This window comes from Myodes glareolus, chromosome 6 (assembly GCF_982192425.1).
Source record: "Myodes glareolus chromosome 6, mMyoGla1.1, whole genome shotgun sequence".
Taxonomy (NCBI): Eukaryota; Metazoa; Chordata; class Mammalia; order Rodentia; family Cricetidae; genus Myodes; species Myodes glareolus.
Window position 1 is genome coordinate 84,728,793 of NC_142031.1, and position 19,344 is coordinate 84,748,136.

A 19,344-nucleotide genomic window follows, 5' to 3' on the forward strand; every position below is an offset into this window, starting at 1 on the left:
AGAGAGAGAGAGAGAGCTGTATTTATGCAGAAATGGCTGGGAACAAGGTGTGCATACAACATGTGGCTAGGGTATATTTGTATCGGTGTGTGTGTGTGTGTGTGTGTGTGTGTGTGTGTGGTGTAGCCTCTGTTAGCCTGGTGGTGCCTACCCCCTCCTGCCGAGTCCTTCCTGACACTGTAGAGCTTAATCAGCAGCTGCATGAATACACTCGAATGGAAACTTGTGCTCAGCTGACCGGAGAAATTGGAGCCGGGGCGTGTACTACTACCCTCCTCCCAGACTCCCTTATTCCCCTCCCCCTTAGGCCAGACAGCCACCCCAGCCGGCTGCCTGGGACCAAGAAGGCTCAGTTTAGCTCGGCTGCCCCCACCCCCCTGAAAGAGACCCAGCAGTGGGAGGCCCATGCTTGAGGACTTGCAGCTCAATGGTCTTCATGGTCAGTGCCCAGGGAGGACTTTGAAAAACCATAGAGGTGGCAGCCAGTACTCCAGGTGACAGCCACACAAGGCAGTATAGGAAGGTTGGGTGGCAATGGAAGACAAGGAGGGGGAGAAAAGTCTGAGGCACCCTCTGCTCTGGGGGAGCTAGAACATGCCCAGTGTTCCATAGGCCTGAGCCTAGGCTGTGGGTTTAGTGAGCCTTGCAAGGCATCGGGTTCCAAATGTGCCAGGCTGTTCCATTCCAGTTTTGACATGGGTTCATGGGTGTTCATGACAAACTGGTAGTGGGTTGTGGAGATCAGATCTACGGCCTGATCCTGTCCTGGCCTTCCAAGAGCGGCACTGAAACTGGCTCCAGAGTCAAAGTTGGGCCACTGATCCCTCTGTCCCACCAACCCCAATCCCAGCCTTACCACCAGGTTAGCATGCTTCTCTCCAGCTCTACTATTGACCAGCATCCCTGCCTGGCACTGGGGCAGCTTCCAGGTCATTTCTTTTAAATCAGTTGTGTTTCTCACCAGGGACAATCAACTTCACTGGCACTGGGCAGCTAATTTGGCAGGATTCAGAGGGCAAAAGGGGGAGCTAAATAGGAGGAGCTCTGGGATGGGGCGAGGAAGGGAAGGGGGCTAAGAAATGAACAAGCCAAAAGGAGTACATTGACCTGTCTTTCCACTGGTAGGGAGAGTCTAAGGGTGGGGTCTTTGATACAGATATTCACAACTTCCCAGTGCAATCAGCTGCTGGGGTTTCTGATGCAAATCCTAGATAACCATTGTTTTCTTTGAGGGCTGCAAGGAAAAAGAACATTGGATGTTATTCCTCAACCCGTGTACCCTAGAGCAGTGATTCTCTTACTTCCTAATGCTGTGGCCCTTTTATACAATTCCGTGTGTTGTAGTGATGCCCAACTATAAAATTATTTTGTTGCTACTTCATAATTTCACTACTGCTATGAACTGTAATATAAACATCTGACATGCAATCCTAGGGGTAGTGACTCACAGGCTGACAATCACTGCTCTAGAGCAAGCACCTAGGTATAGAGAGGCCTAGCATTGGGCAAAGTTCCCAGCCAAATGCACCGAAGGGGCAAGCAAGAAGTGCACAGTATACAGAGAAGTGCTCTCAACCCTCTGATGCCAAGGGGAGCCAGATGCTGGGTGGCCCGGAGAGAGGGGCCCTGTGGTCCACAGGTCCACAGAGGTCTCACTTCTCTGGCCCAGGCACAGTTTGCTTTGCTTCCAGGAGGTTGTGGAGTGAGCTGGCTTTTGTACAAAGAAAATGCCAGCACAGCTCTTCCATCCTGCTGTGCCCCAGAAGTCCCATGGTACCTTGACTGCTTTAGCCATAGATCTGGGGGCTAGAAAGAGAAAGGTCAGGCACTGAGCAAAAGAGAGATCTGACCAGAAATGAACCCCCTTTCCCTCTGCCCTCTGTGTTAAAGGGTAAGGGTCAAATCCCCTGTAATAACTAATGTATAAAGGGAAAAGGTGAGCGGAGGAAGCAACCAACCCACACTAGCATCTGTTGTGGGTTCCCACGGCGTGTCTCTCTCTCTCTCTCTCTCTCTCTCTCTCTCTCTCTCTCTCTGTGTGTGTGTGTGTGTGTGTGTGTGTGTGTGTGTGTGTGTGTGTGTGTGTGTAAGATTCTTAGGGATGGAGACTGAGGCACTCAGGTTCATGGACTAACCAGAATGGGTGATCATAGATGCCCACCAAAGAACTGACATAAAGGACACATGTTCTCTGGACAGAAAGCCCTGCCGACAGCATCCTGCAGGTGTATTGCAACCACTGTGATACTCCTTGCAAGACTGCTCATTCCATACAGAAGTATTATACATAAGCTATTCAGCATTCATGAAAATCCACACTCGGAACATGCCAATGAAGTATGTGTGCATTTATATCTAGCACACACATACATCCCTTTGTATGCAGAACTTGATAAAATAGTGAGAGCCCAGCTTTCAGAACGGGGCACACATGTGCCACTCACACCAAGCACACAGGAGACCTGTAGGTAAAGTCAGAAAACGCAAAGAACACAGCATTGGTATTTGTGGCAGACCTATGTAGAAATATAGGAGTGATTGACAGGGGCCACAGGCTTGTGACACCCAACAGGGCGCAGGCCCTCCAAAGTGAAGGCTGCTTGCTGATGGAGACCAGGAGCTGTTTCTCCAGTAGAGGAAAAGGCCATGAGTTGACCCAAACTTGCTTTATCTGCTGACCATGATGAGAGAAAGAAGCGTAACTCTCAAGTTTTCCCCTTTGTCCTCACACAAAATGCCCCCTACTCCTGATGTCACTGGGTCTAGTTTGCTCCAGCAGCAGCGATAGCTCGCTCCTTCCACCCCTCAGGTGTGGTTCATTGGCCGCTCCATCCAAGTTGTCTACACCGACACAGCCATTTCTTCTGGGTTGAAAGGCCGAAGTTCTGGGTCAAATGTGTGAGGAGCAGACGACAGAATGGAAGTTCAAGCCTGGTGGGTTTTAGATCGCCTCTTTCCAATCTTCTGGCGGTGTCAGAAATATGGCTGCACCGGACTGTTTCTACGGGTAGTGGGCACACACAGAGATTCTAACATTGTGTGCCAGGTCGGCTGGGGAGCCGGCAGGATACCCTGATTCTAAGAAGGGACCCCCTAAGGAACCCTCCGCCCCTTGTAAGCGCATGCGCTCTTCTGCATCTAGGCCACCTTCGGGCCAGTCTGCCCCTCTGCCCAAGCCGGCCCTCGTAAACCCCCTCCCCCCCGGGGTGCTTCGTGCTTCGTGGAATAAAGGCAAAAGGAAATCGGAAGTCAAAATTAGTTTGGAAACGGGCGCAAAATTCCAGGCTCTTTTCTCCCTAATCCTCCCAGCTTGGAAACTGAACTTTGAAGTGAAGGCAAGTTTTCCAAAATGACCTCTTTGGCCTCTCCTCGAGTGCAGGCCGCCGCCCTGGCCCAAAGTCGCAGAACCGCCTCTGCCCATCCATCCATCCTTGAGAACTGTGTAGCCACAGCCGGCCAGGGAAGCTTGGAGCCCGCAGAGGAACGTGCCTAGTGAAGGGTGATGTTTTTGTTTTGTTGCAGGTTTTCATTTAAGCGTGAGACCCAACCAAATGCCCTTGGAAGCTGAAGGAACTCCGGGTGATCCCAAAAGACAAGGGGGGAAAATTCAAATAGATTCAGACACTTAAGGCAAGTGACCCAGTCAGACGAGGGTGGGGTGAAGGCAGAAGGGAAAACGTCCTGATTTTAGACCCTAAAGTCAGAAAGCTACCTTCTTCCCTTCGCCTGTCTTCCCCATCCCCGCCATAGGTAACTATTTTAACTTCCTCCAAAAACGGAAGAAGAAGAAGAAATAGACAACGACGACAGCATTTCAGCTTCGTTCAGGATGGAGGCTTGGGTTAGGGGACCTTGTGTATTATTCCTTTTAAAAAAGCAAAACAACAACTAGAAGGCTACCAAAGCATCCCGGCGATCCACAAGAGCACTGCAATCCCAGGGCAAAGCGCTTGGGGAACGTTCAGGCCCTGACCCCTTGGCGTGGGGAAAACTAGTTGCAGCCCCCTTCCCTTGGGCCCTCTCTGCCTTTCTCTCAGGATATTGCTTGGACTCTCTTTCCAAACAAGTGTTTGCTCTCAGTTTTCGACTCAACTTGCAGAAAAATCTCAGATCCGGCTTTGACATCCCTTCCCTCAGGCTCTGGCGGCAGCAGAGCCCGAGAGCAAGAGCGAGGCTGGGCCGCTGCACCCTGCACCCGGGAACTGCTGGCCTGGGCGGACACAAACACCAGTCTCTGGGAGTGATAAGAAAATGGAGAATACTGTATTTGCTTTAGAAAGTTTTTACATATAGATAAACACGCAGTTAAGATAACAGTAAAAGCGCCCTACGGGAGTGAATGAGGCCTCCGAAGCGGCTAGGAAAAACTTCAATAGCTTTTGCATAAGAATACTTACGGCCTCACTCAGCTTTCGCTGGCGAGAGGGTCCCTCTCTCGCCCTAACCCTGGCCACCTCGCCAAGCCTCGACTGACAAGTCGACGGCCAGGAACCCCGAGTAGGAGGAGGAACCCCCAAAAGGAAAGAGGTGAGTGAGCAGGGAAGGAAGGAGGAGAGAGGAGGGAGAGGAAAAAAGCAGGTATCATATACAAGCAATTGCTACACATATATTACAAACTGGGAAAATGACCGATCATTAAGATATACATAATTCATATAAAATTTTGAAATAAAAATAAAAATCTGTTACAGTCATAACTATTCTTTTTCCACATTTATAACCAGTACCCACACAGGCAGTGACAGAGTGGAGAGAAAAAGGTGCTTACGAAGAAAATGATTGTCTGCTGAACAAAAAACAAAAGGTTCTATCTTGTTTGACCAATACTTGGACTTAAAAACAGAGAGAGAGAAAGAGAAAGAGCTAAAAGAGGAAAGAGCAACAGAAGGAAGTAACATTTGCTATTTCTCTCGAGGAGTTTTTCTTTTTCTTTCTTTCGTTCTTTCTTTCTTTCCTTTTTAAAACACAAATTCAGAACGGAGATGTCAGATTTTTTTTTCCTTTTTGTCTGTTTGTTTTTGTCGTCTTGTCTCGGCGGTGGTGGTTTTAGTATGGTCGACTCCTTAAATCACTTTAAACTAGAGAGAATATTTTCCCAGATACAAATAAATCGTCATGCAGGTGGGGTGCCGGGTCCGTGGGAACCAAAAGGAGAAACCGTGCTTGTCCTGGAAAGTATACAATTGTCACCTCTTTTATGTTTTCTGCCCGCAAGATCAGCGTTTGTGACTGTCTGTTGGCGTCGCGGTCCTTTGGGGTGGCCGTGGTGGTAGGTGGTGGGGGGTTGTTGATGGTTTGAGGTTAATTTATTTTTCTTGTTTTTTATATATATATATATTTTGGCTGGGGTGGGAGTGTGTATGGACGTGTGTGTGTATGCGCGCGCGCGCGCGTGTCCTGATTTCGGTTTGTTCTAGGGATGGACCAGAAGGAAAAGGAGCCGGGCTAGGAGGAGGAGGGGATGGTGGAGGGGGAGGAGGGTAAGGAGGAGGAGGGCGGCCTTGGCTATCATACATCACATTCCGAGTCGCTGGAGGTTACCGAGAGGATGGAAGTGCCGGTGTCCGCACGCTCTGTCAGGCTGGACACACTGGTGGTGGGGCTGGCCGCCGTGGACGGCGACTCTGCCGAGCCGTGAGTGGGGCAGCCGGGCTCGGTCAGCGAGCGCATGCCGCTCGGTCCGATGGCCTGGTGCTGGAGCCTGCGGGAAAGAGAGAGCGGAGCCCGCCCTGACTCAATGGCCCGCCACCCTGCTCCCCTCACTGGCACCGCGGGGAGCCTGGGCAGGCTGGGCCCGCACCCCCTACCTCCGCGGCCTCCCGCGTCGCTTGCCCCTAGCCACCGCCCCCGACTGCGCTTTGTGTTCTTCCAGGCACCCAGCTGCTTGCTCCCTGAGTACCACAGGGCCTTCCTAACTCAAGACCCGACTGCCGGTTTCTTTGGCTTAGGGAAGTGTTCCAGATAGGGACGGCCTTAGAGCAGGGGTTGAACCCCAAGCCAGCCGCCTGGGGAGACTTGAGCAGGCAGCAAGGAACGCTGAGCTCTGGACCAGCAGACAGTGGGGGAAGAGCTTCGCTCTTCTTCCGCAACCTCGGAGGCTCTAGAAACTGGGTCGACTGCGTGGAGACATAAAAATTCCCTAAAGCCTCCTGCCACGGCCTTCCCAAACATAATCCATTGCTGCGGGAGGTGATGGTGGGGTTCTCCCAAGAGTACCCACCGTTTTATTTTCTGAGTCCCTATGCTATGCGAAGAGCGCAGGATCCGCGGATGAGAAAATAGGGAAGGTAGGGGCTAAAAGATGAGAGTAAGAGAGAGAAGCAAGAAAAAGGAAGAAAGAGAAAGCAGGAGGAAAGGACAGACTGTCTCTTTTTGGGGGAAAGAAGCAGTTGTCTAAACCTAGTGTCTCCCCACAAGGAAGCCTTTCCCTGGTCCTGGGTGCTCCCCTCATCTGGCGAAAAGTGGCCTCCACAGGCAGAGGTGAGAGGGAAGTGGCTTCTGGATTGTGCCACCTAAACACACACACTCCGGGTACTCCAGCCACCAGCAGCTGTCAGCAGCTGGGGCTTCGGCTTCTTGCAGCGTCCCAGGCCTAGTGCCTTTGAAGCTGAGCGGATCGAGGCTCTGTATTAGAGCTTTTGCTCACCCGCGCCCCCCTTCTTTCCCCTTCGCCTTGGACTCAATTTCTCTAGCTCCTCTCCTTTTTCTACGTACTTCTCCCAACCCAGCTTTAAGGATTCACAAGAACCAAAACTACTTTGTGACTTTGTAACCAACTTGCTTGAAAGAGAGCTGCACCTGCTGGCGTTTGCTACCCAACTAAGTGAACCAAAGGAATGGACGCTCCTTAGCCGAGAACATAGAGATATTTAATGCTTGGGGAACACTAGGAGTGGACACACTTGTGTGAACACATTAATTAAAACACACTAGGCCTCTTCGCACCCAGTCTGCCTCTCCTATTCAGGGAGAAACTCCTATTCAGGAAAGGAAACTCGTTGGATGGTGGCCACGGGCCGTCTTCCCTTTGTGGCAGGAACCCTGATCCACTTGCCCCTCTTGAACGCTTCTGGACATCTCTAAGGCTCCCAACCCTTCTTTTGCCATGCGTGGATATAATCAGACAGCAAATAGAGTTTTCCTTTCCTCCCAGCCTTCTAGTTGGGGCCAGGGCTGAGGAAATCTGCCTGGGGACTAGGGCTTCCAAGACCGGCACCACGGGTTGAGGACACTAGAGGCTCTCTCAGGCAGTTCCGGCCCTGATGAAAGCCCCTCTTGGGCAAAGTAGCCTATAACCCTGGCCTCCCCGGTTCCGGGGCAACCAAAAACTTTCTCCAACTACCCAGAGAGTCCCGGCTCCTCCAGCTCTGGGTTAGCTGCCCCTACTATGCCCGGATAGTTTGCATTTCAACCTGTCTCCCCTTCCCCAGCCCCGGAGACTATGACCCGGTCGCGATCCCCGCCACTGACCTGTTCTTGGCCGCCGCGGCGCGGTCGCGCTGTCGCCGATTCTTAAACCAGTTGCCTACTTGTGTGGGAGTGAGGCCGGTGGCCTGCGCCAGTTCGCGTTTCTTGCTGGGGTTGGGGTAGGGATCCTGCAGGTACCACTCCCGCAGCAGGCTCCGAGTCCGCTCCTTGAAGCAATGAGTCTTCTGCTCGCCATCCCAGATGGTGCGCGGCAGCGGGAACTTCTTGCGCACGCGGTACTTGTCCACCGGGCCGAGCGGGCGACCGCGCAGCTTCTCGGCCTCCTGGTAGTGCGCCTCGAGCCACATGGCCTGTAGCTTGCCGTGAGACTCCTTGGTGAACTTGTGGTTCTCCAGGATGTGGTACAGGTCGCGGAAGTTGCCGGTGTGGAAGGCAACAACGGCGCGCGCGCGCAGGATCGACTCGTGTTTGTTGATGGCCTCGCACGCCCCAGGGGCCACGGGCAGCGACCAGAGGAAGCGGCCCAGCCGCTCGATGTCGCCCGTCTCCTCCAGCGTCTCACAGACGCTGGCCACCTGCTCCGGCGAGAAGTTGAGGGTGGGCAGCTGGAACATGGACAACTCTTCCGGGGGGGCCCTGGAGCCGCCGCCGCCGCCGCCGCCTGCTCCGCCAGCACCGCCGCCTCCCGCACGGTTCCCGCCGCCGCTGCCTCCTCCCGCGCCGCCGCCGCCGCTGCCCGCACCGCTCCCGCCGCCGCTACTCGCCAGAAGTAGGGAGCAGTGGTGAGAATCGGCGAAGTTTGGCAACAAGAAGTGGGAGGAATAGAGGTCTAGGGGGGAGCGGAATACCATGGACTGACCTGAGTGGAGAGGAGAAAATTCAGGGAGAGGAAGAGAGAGGGGAGGAAGAGGAGGAGAGGGGCGATGAGGACCAGGAGGAGGGAGAGGAGAGGGGGGAGGAGGAGATGGAAAGGAGGGGGGAGCAGAAGGAGAAGGAGGGGGAGGAGGAAGGACGTAAGGGACACCCACACCCCACACACATCCACATACACACACACCCGCGCAGCCACATAGAGAGGGAGGAAGGAGAGCGGCCCGGTGCGCGCGCGCAGAGAGAGAACCCGAGGCAGAGAGGGAGAGGGTGAGAGAGGAGAGCGAGAGGAGAACGAGAGGAGAGCGAGAGCCAACCACCGCCGAGTCAAGATTCAGCGATTCCACAGCAATCGCCCTAATGACAACAGCCTCATAATATCTCCCCTAAATCCACAGTGAGTGCAGCATTGAAACATTTTGTTTCGCTTTTCTATTGGTCTGCGGCGTGTCGTTGTGGCGTTGCCACGGCAACCACTGCCAATCACTGTCAGCCCTGCCAATCAATACCGAGAACGTAAGGACGGTTTTACCACTTAGCCGGAGGGGGGGGGGGGAGGAGGGAGAAGAAGGCGAAACAGAATTAAAAAAAAAAAAATCTTTGCAACTCTTAATATCCTCTCTCTCTCTCTCTCTCTCTCTCTCTCTCTCTCTCTCTCTCTCCCTCCCTCCCTCCCTCTCCCTCCCTCCCTCCCTCCCTCCTCCTGCTCAAAGAAGTTGATCCAAAAATTCGAAAAGGAATGAGACAACCAATTAGTTGCGGGGAGTGTTCGGAGGAAGAGAAGGGGCTCCCAGCCTCAGGAGCACCAGGCAGCTAGTCTGTGGAGAGGCTAAGGACCAGGTGGCCCGGCCAGGTTTGCACACGGTGTCTCAGTCACCACTTTCTGTCAACCTGCTCCCTAACAGTGGTCAAGAAGAAAGAAGAGAGGAGATCGCAACACCTATTGCTCTTTCACCCTAGGAAGCAGCTGGGTGAGCTTAGATTTGGGAGACAGCTTCTGGTACCCAGGACGTGAACCCGGGACCGTGAGGGCTTCCCTGGCCAGTGCCACTGAACTTCATTTACCCCTCCTTCTTCCATGCTAACTGCGTAGCTCCTTGCAACCAGACAAGAAACAGTGAATTTTTTTTCATCCCCGTATATTTTAAAATAGTGGCAACAACACCACACTTTCTCCTTCTCCAAAAGCATTGTTTGTTTCTCCACCCCCAGACTTCAGCCGCCTCCCACAGTTGTAGAGCGAGCAGCAACAACAACCCAGAAACCTAGGGACTCTCTGGACCATGGGGAGAATGGAGGATGCCTACTTTTCCTACATCCATGGGCACAACCACTGAGCCTTCCCAGCACCCTCAGAAAGATGCTGAAACTATAGAGGGCACGCTGGGGAAACACCCAAGGTCTGAAAGTTCCTTGTTTGTTCATAGTGTAAATAACTATAGTAATAAACAATAAAAGTCTAATTTCTCCATAGGTAAGGTAGTATCACAACCCTGAAACAGACTGCCTCTCTTCCAAAGAACGCAGAGGGCCTTCCTTGCCTGCAGGCGACCACAGCCCCCAAGCCAGCCATGGGCATTTATTCTTAGGTATGTTGCTTGTGAGAAGTTGTAATCTGCATCTTGAGGCCAGCCTCCCTTTGTCAAGCTTCTGTAACTATGGAAGTGTGATTTACGCAGATTTGTCCGGGTCAGAGACATCTTTCCCTACGCACTGTGTATATTTAGACAGGATTCGGTTTGGTGTTAAAAAGTGTATATGTTGAATGGATTCACACACAGTAGCCAACAAAGCCCACATTGTCGGCCCATGTACAACGCGTATTGAAACGCAGCGCCCAGACTTCAACTAATCTGCTCTCAATAAAGCTGAAATAATTATCCTAAGCTGCCTTTCCAGAAGAAAAATCATTGAGGAATTCAAAACTTTTTTTAAAAAGATCTTTTCTACATTCCGATGCAGATCTGGGGGCGCGGCGCCGGGTACTCACCACTCGGGAGATCTCAATGAGGGAGGAGTGAAAAAGAGATTGTGGGAGAATTTAAATGTGAACCTAACTGGAGCCGGGAGCTAAAATGGTCGCAGGCCTTGAATCTCAAGCTCAGGTCTTTTAGGCCTTGATCCAGGAGCGCCAGGTTTTAAAGGGCAAGCCCGGTTAAGGGTGACACAGAATGTTTGGGTTGGGCTAGGGGACTATACTAGCTGTCTAGCTGGAGGAAGATGGGGAAACCTAAACTCACTGACCAGGGTGGAAGAACGCTTCCCCTAAAAGATGGATCCGTCGAGCTCCACTTTGGCGATCTCTCTCTCCATAGGTTTTCTTGTGGACCAGGAGTCCTTTTCCGCTCAGCTGCGAGGCTCTGGGCGGTCGCTCATTTTGGGCCCAGAAAGAGCCCAAAGGTTGGGACACAAAAACAGACACTTTGTCTTTTCTTCCCGACCCCTTTCTCTAGTAAGGGAAGGATTATAGGCTGAAAGGTGGGAGGGAGAAGGGGCAGGAGGAGGAAGCGGGGGAGGAAGGAATGAAAAAGGGGAGGGGAGTGGGTATTGTGCCGCGTGTGGGGGGGGGGAGAATTCCTGCGGGTGGGTTTCCGAATATTGTGTTCAACTTTTTGAAAGCAGCTCGTGACCCCGAAACTGCATCCCCCGGAGCCGGGGACCCAGGCGCCAGGCGGGCGGGCGAACCCGGCCAGTCCCTCCCAATCCCCGCAATCCCCCGCCTCCGAGTGGGGGGGAAACCCTGGCCTGGAGGGAGGCTGGGCAGGTGCCGCGGGCTGTGCCGAAAGCGCTGAAATCGAAAACCCTTGCTACTCTGGAAGAACTGAGGCAAAGAGATTGCAGACTCTGCTCGGGAACAGCCCTGCACTCCAGCCACCGCCTGGTCGCTCGTGGGCCGACCAGTTCGGTGGCAGCCGCGCCTTACTAGCGCTTAGCCGAGAGGAGGGCGCAGGCAAGGCGACCAGCTCTGAGTGCGCCCCTACCCCGCCCGGGCCTGCAGCAGCCCGGGACTGTCGGAGGGCCTGTGAGCGAGCAGAACTGGGTTCTGCGCCGCCCTCTGAGCCCACCTCCTGGCCACTCCGCCGCCAGCATTTCTCGGGCTTAGGCCGGAAGCGCTACGCTGCTTCCAAACCCGGTAAGTTGAGAGTCCTGAGAGCTGGGCAGGGAGGCGGGGCGGATGGTCCCCAGTACTTCTGGCAGGACTGGATCACCCTGGGGATCCGTAGGATCTTGATCTAAAAGATTTGCGTGGGTGGGTGAGTGGGGGTACTGTGGCCTTCTAGAGTTTTTCCAAATTCTCATGCACTGAGCAACTCAGTAGAGCGGCTGGTGCAAAGGACCCAGGCTGCCTTCTTCGCTAGTCAGGGGTGGGTAAAAGCAGAGCTAGGAAGAGCTCAGGACACTTCCTGAGTAGGTGGGACGCTAAGAATCGCCTGCACCCCAACACTCTCAGAGAAGCAAGACCTTGGTGAATTAGCCTGTAGGGCTCTCTCTCTCTCTCTCTCTCTCTCTCTCTCTCTCTCTCTCTCTCTCTCTCTCTCTCTCTCTCTCCTCCAAGACTCAAGGATCTGGGACTTGGTGGATCTGCGGCGTTGGTACCTATAGAGGTCAACTGCTCAGCGAAAATTGCCATCACCGTCAACCCTGGCCTACCGAATTTTGGAGTCAGAGTTCAGTGACTGGGGCCGGAAGAAATGAGGGCATTTGAATCGGGGAGTGCTGTATGGTGCTCTGCCAGGCACTTTTCTACAAACGTAGAAAGTCTCAGTCTAATCAGGGGATTTTGCCGGAACCCCACTGCCTCCTTATTTGGTTTGCTAAGAGTTCCGCAGGTCTGCGGGAGAGCGCGTTGCAGAGGGCCTGGGACAGGTACACCCAGATCTCCTTGATCAACCCGGAACTGCCAACCAAAATGATCAGAAAGGTTGGTCCTGGGGGGCAACGCCTCTTCCGGACTGTAAGACGTTGGAAGATGGAGATTGCTGGGTAGCGGGTGGTCTGGGCCTCCCCGCAAACTGCAAACGAAGGAGCTTGGCTCAGGCCGCCAGGGAGGGCGCAGGGGAGCGCAGTACTCGGGCGGGGAGGCCTCGAAGCCCTTCAAGGACCCCCGATTACTTTCCTTTGAACAACAACAACAACAACAACAACTGCTCCCTCCTCTCAGCTTCCCTCCCTTCCTTAGCCTCCGGGGACCCAGGCTTCAAGCAATTGTCGCTCAGGACAGTAAACACAGCTCAGTTGCCTCAACTTTCCCTGTGCATAAAAGTTCCCGGCGCGAGGGGAAATTTGAATATTTGATCAGCCCCTTTGAGTGACCCTCATTAGCCTGGCGCCCTGCTAAGGCCCCAACATTGCAAGAAAGCTGCTGGGCCCGGCATTTGTACGCCTTGTTAGCGCTGCTTAATGAAGCCGCCCCGACGACTCAAAGGCGGCCTCTGGGGCCGGCAGCGCGCACCTCTCGGCACCCCGCTCCGCCTAATGAGCCCCGCCGCCCGCTAAAGGCCCTTTCACCCCCCACATCCTCAAACAAGAGAGGTTTGGCTCTGTCTAGGACCTGAACACCTCCCACCGCCAGGCCCAGGAGGGTGGGCACAAACCCAGTCTAGCACGCTGCATAGTAATCTAGCCCTAGGAGAAAGGAGTTAGACACTTGGGGAATGAGAGTTACAGTGGTTATGTGTATGGGGAAGTAGGGAGGTGGATTTTACAGCTTTTGGATCAAGTTCCTCCGTGTATACCACCAATTTTTCCCCACAGGGCCAGCTGTAAATTAATTAGCCACCCCAGTTCCTTAAAGGCACGTCTGGAGTAGTGTTGGTCTGGCAGAAGGGCAGATACACAGGGGAGGGTCTGCTTTCTACCTCCCTTCCTCAGATTCCTTTGGTCTCACCTCCTCAAGAGGCCTCACACTTCTTTCCACCAATCTTCCAACAACTAGAATCCCCGGCCTATATTTGAGAAAGGGTGAGCAGATTAAGAACCCCAAACCGACACTGCTGGCACCTCCACGGAGCCCCAACAGTGAAACCTGCCGCTACTGATGAAACCTAGGCACCACAGCCCGACTTGAAGGTTCACACTTGCCTTCGCAGTACCCCTTTCCTGATCTCTCTTCAGTCATGTTTCTAGCCCTGGAGAGGCCTGAAGAAGGTACCCCAGGCAAGGCACTCTCCTTGGGCAAGACTGGGCCCAATATAAACCTGGAGGAGAAAAGAGGGGGAAATTCTGGAAGAAAGGGAATGGAGATAGTCACCACCTCTTTTTCCTCTCTTTTTGACCCAAGGGACATGGTTGACTAGTTAATATAAGATCTTTAAAAATTGTACTTCATTCCTGGGAAAGAATTGACTTTTCCCCTGCCCCTCTTTCCTCCGTCGTCCTTTCCCCTGGACATTTGGAACTCAAGGTCGCCTTTATTGTGCACCTAGCTCTTGGATCTTTAAACAAGGTTTGGTAACCGGGACCTTCTGGACTCTCTAGTCTCGGTATGCTCAGAACACTTCCTCTGCATCCACTGGGCAGGGTGAGATTGCTGACCCCAGGACCCCAGTCAAGACCAGCTTTCAACAACTGCTGGAGGCCAACGTGGGTCTGGGGTAGTAGAGTCTTAGAGTCTGTCTATCTGACCGGCCCCTCCTCCCTTCCCTCCTTCCATTCAGCCCCACTGCCGTGCCCAGCCCCCTTTCCATTCCACGACCCGCTAAACTAAGCCCCGGCAGACATCCGATGATCATCTCTGAGCTGGGCAAAGGTAGTGTCCAGGTCATGATCCATTCATAGGGCAAAAGCAGGGGTGGGTGCTCTTGGAGTGAAGGGAGACCTAAAACGGAGGGTAAAATTCAGTTCGCAGCTCCACCGGCTGCTCAGGGGAGGAGGCGAAAGGGGGGGGTGTGTGAGAGTCCGCGGGCATTGGGTCGGGGCAGCAGGGACCTCAGGCGTCGGCGTGGGGGGCTAGATCCGGAGGAGAGGGGAGGGGTGACGGGGGTCGGCGGAGCGCGCGGGGCGGAGGGGTGTGGGGCTCTTTAAGAGCCACACGGCTAGCAGGAGAGGCGTGCGGCCCTGTGCTGGTAGCGCACTGACCCCGAAGGGGATTTAGCGGGAAGGGAGCGGCCGGGTTCTGGGGGCTTTGTCCCGGGGCTCCCAGAGAGGCCGAGACACAAGAATAAGAAGCGGCTGCAGCATGAAAGGCTGCGAGGAGCGGCGGCGCTGCTGCTCTTGACTTCTGAGCAGGGCTTAAAAGGCCTGCCCCGGCTTAAGCTGAACTGAGGGTGCAGAGCCCTGAGCGCTGAGTTCACGGACTCAGTACCTTGGCCTCTGAGCTGAGGAGGCGTGGGACTGAGAACTGACGCTGAGCCTTGGGTCTTCTAGCCAGGTCCCCTCTTGGATCTTACAACCTTGCGACCCTAGCGCAGGGCTGTGAGCCTAACCTGCCTCGCCAAACATGGCCAAAGAAATTTTATTTTCCCAACTTGGCTTTTGTTTTTGTGTGTCCACCTAAAGCAGATCCGGACAGACCCCAGACTTATTCTCAACAGGTGGCTGGGTAAGTTTGTTTAAAGAATTCTGTATAAATAATCAACTCCTCCCCGACCCCTTCCCTTTCCCCTCCCTCTTTCCCCCTAGGCGGGTCCGAGTTCGCTGTGCTCCTCCCGCCAGCATTGGCGGGGGTGGGGGGTACTAGCGTCCTACTATGGGGGGGGCGGTTCTGACTCTCAGTTCCTGGTTAGTAGACCCCTTGTGAAATTCAACCGGGTACCCGGGAGTCCCAGTCATCGACCATCACTCTCATCTCTCATCTCCTTGCACTGAGGCCCTGCGCCCCAAGAGGGGGAAAGAGGCAGAGCGCACGGCAGAATCTCAAGAGTAGACCTGCAGGAAAGGGGTCGAGGGATCCCTTGACCAGCGGTATCGGGATAGGGGTTACAGCGGGAAAAGAGCTCTTTATCCTCTTTGTGAGAGCCTGCCTGGGGGGATGCGTTCCAGCAGCACAAAGCTGGGCAGATGAGCGGTTCTGCAACCGAGGGTAGCAGTGGGATGGAGGAGGAGGTAGACGAGACCAAGGGCGGGGGAGGGGGGGAGAAGGAAAGCCAAAGAAAGGCAAAGGCAAAAGATCCAGGGCTTCCGAGAGAAAAGTCCGAAAATGTCCTTAGCGCGCGCCTCGAGCGGATGCGCGCTCGGGGGCGCACAATCTCTCTCTCTCTCTCTCTCTCTCTCTCTCTCTCTCTCTCTCTCTCTCTCTTCCTGTCTCTTTCTCTCTCTCCCTCTCTCTCTTCCTCTCCCTCTCTCATCCCACACAGGTAGCCCCCACACTCCGTTGGTCGTGCGGGGTCCATCGCACATGGCGAAGGCACCTTACCCCACACCCCATACCTCACCCCGCCAGCCCAAAGATTGACCACCCAAACCCGAGTTGAGGGAGTCGGGATGACCACCCCCTCACCACCCAGGGTAGGGGAGCAGGGAGGATCTTACCTGCGGAAAGGTAAGAGAAGCCGGGAGCGTGTAGCAGCGGCGGATAAATATTCATTAGGAAGTGTAAGTCCTTTCAAAAGGCTCTGCGCGCGCACTCTCGCTATCTCTCTTTCTCTCCCTCCCTCTGTCCTCCTGGAAGGCTCTCCCCTGCACAGGCTATCTCACCCCCCCCCCCCTTCCTGCGAAATACCGGGTGGATCCTGGGCTAGCTAACCTGTTGGGAAGCCTGAACTGCGGCAGCGCCTCTAGAGCTAGCTGTTTGCTTTCGCTCTTGGGGCACGCGTTCCCTCATCCTCTCCCCTCCCTCCTTTCGCCCAGCCCCTCACCCCTCCTAAATTACTACATCATTAGCTTTATTTGGGGGGAAGTAACGGAGTAGCCAGACGCACCTCTCCACAGAAGGGTGAATAGTTGGTGCCCTGCGATGCAACCCCATCTCCATCTCCACTTCATTCTCGCCCATCATCTGCACATCTTCATCCAGTCTTGCTTCTTTCTGCCCTCTTTTCCATCTGCACCTCCATCCTGTGTCAACACAACTCCCTCACCAGCCCTCCCACCCCGCCACCACCAATCCAAATAACAGATTGGGTTGGGAGTGAGGTGGCAAGGTCCGAAGGTCATGTGTGTAGAGGTTAGAACTCCTCCCTGCCATGGGTATGGGGTGGTTAATCGGGTGGTTAATCGGGATCTCCTTTTCCTGCGTAGGGTTTTCCTTCTGACCCTGCAAGGGCAAAAAATAGCTTGGACGGTTGAAACAGATCTTTGGAGTGAGCATTAAGAACTTCGGCCTCACATATCTGGTGGGGGGGGGGCGCTGGCCCTTTTGCTCGGTCATAAAAGCTGCCTGGGGGGTGGGGGTGGTGAGGTGAGGATAAATAACCTCGCTCAATGTAAGCACATAGGAAAAACTCACAGGACCACAGTCGAACTATATGCTACCTGAAGTTAATCGCAAGTCAGCTTCAATCACAGAAAAATCACGTCTAGAAGATTCCTTGAAGGCGCTTCCAATCTCAAGAGAACACGTGCGCAACACTCTTCACGGGGCACTCCCCATGCTTGCTCTCTTGCGGGTGGGTGAGAACACCAGCCGCCCAGGCCCTAGGAGAGAAGTCGGCGGAGGAATATATCGCTTAGGTTGTTTAGAAACCCGTGATCATTGCTTTCAGTACTCTGGCCTCTGCAATCCAGGCCCTTAGGTCACTCTAGAGACCCTGAAAAGTGGCTTGGTTCCCTGGTACCTAAGGGAGAAAGTGACTCCAGCTCTGACCCTCCTGCTGGGCGCTTAGAGTTAGGGTGAGGGCTAGAGGAGGAGTCCAGGGGGCGGGCCCTCATAGTTCGCAGAACTAAGTGCTGCTCTTCAGGGCTGTCAGGAAGGAGAGTTTCGCCCCCTAACTCTAAGAGGGTTTGTTTGGAAGCTCCCTGACGTGAACTACAGAGCCTCTGCTCTCTCCAGAGCCCCAGGGCGACACAGGACGAAAGTGGCTAGGATGCCTGCCGGCTATCGTCTAAAGACTTCGCTCTGCCTTTCGGGTTTTTGTTTGTTTTTCGGCTGTTCGGAGCTACTGTCTACCAGGGGAGGTTCTAGAGGCTGGCCATACCCTTTCTGAATCCGTGTTGTGGGATAGTAGAGGGTCACTCCATCTTGAAAAAGGTTGCTACTTATTTAGATAGAGGAAGGTGTAAAAAAAAAAAAATAAAGAGCCCAGAGTCCCCCGGACTGGGAAATGTACCAACCTTACACCCCCCACCAGAGTGTCAGGAACCTACCCTGGTACACCGCCTGTCCCCAACACAGATCTCTGGAGTCATGTCCTCATCTGGAATTCAAGAAGGTATTTGCATTGCAATTGTGTGAGAACACGCTTCAGGAGGATTAAAGGAACCCTAACAACAGAACTGGAGAAGTAAAGAAGAGGCCGCATGCATGGATCGAATGCATGGGTACACACCCAGCTGTCCAGAGGCAGACAAAAGCTACAGTGCCCACATGGAGTGACCCCAGTCAGACACACAGGCACTCGTGGACAGGAGGCCAAGCAGAGTAAACTCAGCTAGAATGCAGTACTTCCGGCAGGAGGTATGTTAGCCCTGGAGGAAGAAACTTGGTAGAATCTTTTGGAAGTAACGTTTCAGGCCACATTCTGAAGAAAGAGCCAAGGAATCATCTCCCCCTAGCTTGCCTTTGGACTCGCCCACCTGCTCTGCTGGAGACACCCAAAGACAGATTCCTTTTGACTCAGTTTCTCCTGTAGGTTGTTGTCTTTTTCACCTTTTGCTTGGGAGGGAGATTATGCTCTGGAGTAGGGCTTGGGTAGACAGCACAGACAGCCTTCACTAGATGACAAGAGACTCTCAGTTTCCAACGGGAACATTCAGCTCAAAGGAAACTCCAAAGGTGGAAAAGCCCTGGTTGCTCCCCCTTGCGCTTTGCTTTTCTCTTGGGAAGTCTGAAGAGAACTGTAGCCCCCCCCCCAATCCCAAGCATATAAAAACAATCTGCGAAGAATGTGCTAGTGTGATCTAAATTATTTATTTAACTGATTTTCTTTTATGAAATATTGAGACATTTTCCACCACTGCTCCTCTATTCCAAGCAGAGACTGAGGTCCTGGCCCGACTGTGAGTCTACCAACAGGGTTTCCCACAGTGGTTTGGGGGCTAAACTTAATGAGTGTGCTGACTTGTTTTCCCGCCACCTCCTTTGCTTGTTGACTCCTGAGGAACAGTCCTGGACAATACCACCCCAGTTCCCTAAAGAAGAGGCAGGGACTGCTCCAAGCAATGGTGTCCTTCCCCACATTGCATTTTCCAACTTGCTCTCTTAAACTCCTTTTCTGAGCCCCCTCACCCGCAAGAGGGTAGTAAGAGTAAAGTCTTGGACCATTTCTTTAAAAGGACAGCAAGGAAGGGGGGAAGAGGAAGGGAGTGTGTGTGTGTGTGTGTGTGTGTGTGTGTGTGTGTGTGTGTGTGTTGGTGGGGGGTGCTAGCTTCTGGGCCAACAAGCCCAATAACTACTCTCCAAGAAGCAAAAGAGAGTCCCTGTTGTATAAAAGAAATGACCCCCTAACACTGCTGCAGGGCACATTGCAAGGGATGCAACTAACTGTTCCCTGAAGAGACAGGGAGCTGGGGCTAGGGGACATTTTCTTCCCCTTTGTGAGCCATTCTTTCACTTTTCCAAGACACACTTAGTCCCTGACCATTCTAGTGATTTTGTTCTTGTTTGCATTTTGGACAATAAATTGTGGAAATCACCCCAGAGTCCATGGAATCTTAATCTTCGTCAGCAGAGCAGTTTCTTCAAAGCTGTTTTCTCCAGATCATTTTTTTTTCTCTCTCTCTCTCTCATGCCCGCATTTGAATCACCTGCTGGTGCATCTCAGTAAGAGACTGTAACCAAAAGACAGAAATGAATAAGGAAGCATCACCTCTCAGATCCAAAGTGTAACTTTTCTTCCTTCTAGCTAAGATTCAGAACACAAAGAAATGAATTGGTTGTCTTTAAACACTCTCTACCTCTTTGGGTGGTTTGCAGCTCTTCTCACCAGGAATCACAGCATGTTGGAATTG

General features: G+C 53.3%; 1 protein-coding gene across 2 annotated transcripts; it reads right to left on the minus strand.

Moving 5' to 3' along the window:
- Positions 1 to 4,241: 4,241 nt before the first annotated feature.
- On the minus strand, positions 4,242 to 16,257 carry Six3 (SIX homeobox 3). 2 transcript variants are annotated; one of them, XM_085690089.2, is made up of 3 exons: positions 16,158 to 16,257; positions 7,471 to 8,287; positions 4,242 to 5,701 (listed from the first exon to the last, which is right to left on the minus strand). In XM_085690089.2, exons 1-3 carry the CDS (start codon positions 16,219 to 16,221, stop codon positions 5,509 to 5,511), a joined length of 1,074 nt encoding a protein of 357 aa, XP_085546215.1. In that variant the 5' UTR covers positions 16,222 to 16,257; the 3' UTR covers positions 4,242 to 5,508. The 2 variants fall into 2 exon arrangements, with proteins under 2 accessions (XP_085546215.1, XP_087762858.1); XM_087906732.1 differs by lacking the exon at positions 16,158 to 16,257 and having other exon boundaries at positions 4,242 to 5,168; positions 5,542 to 5,701; positions 7,471 to 8,678.
- Positions 16,258 to 19,344: the final 3,087 nt, after the last annotated feature.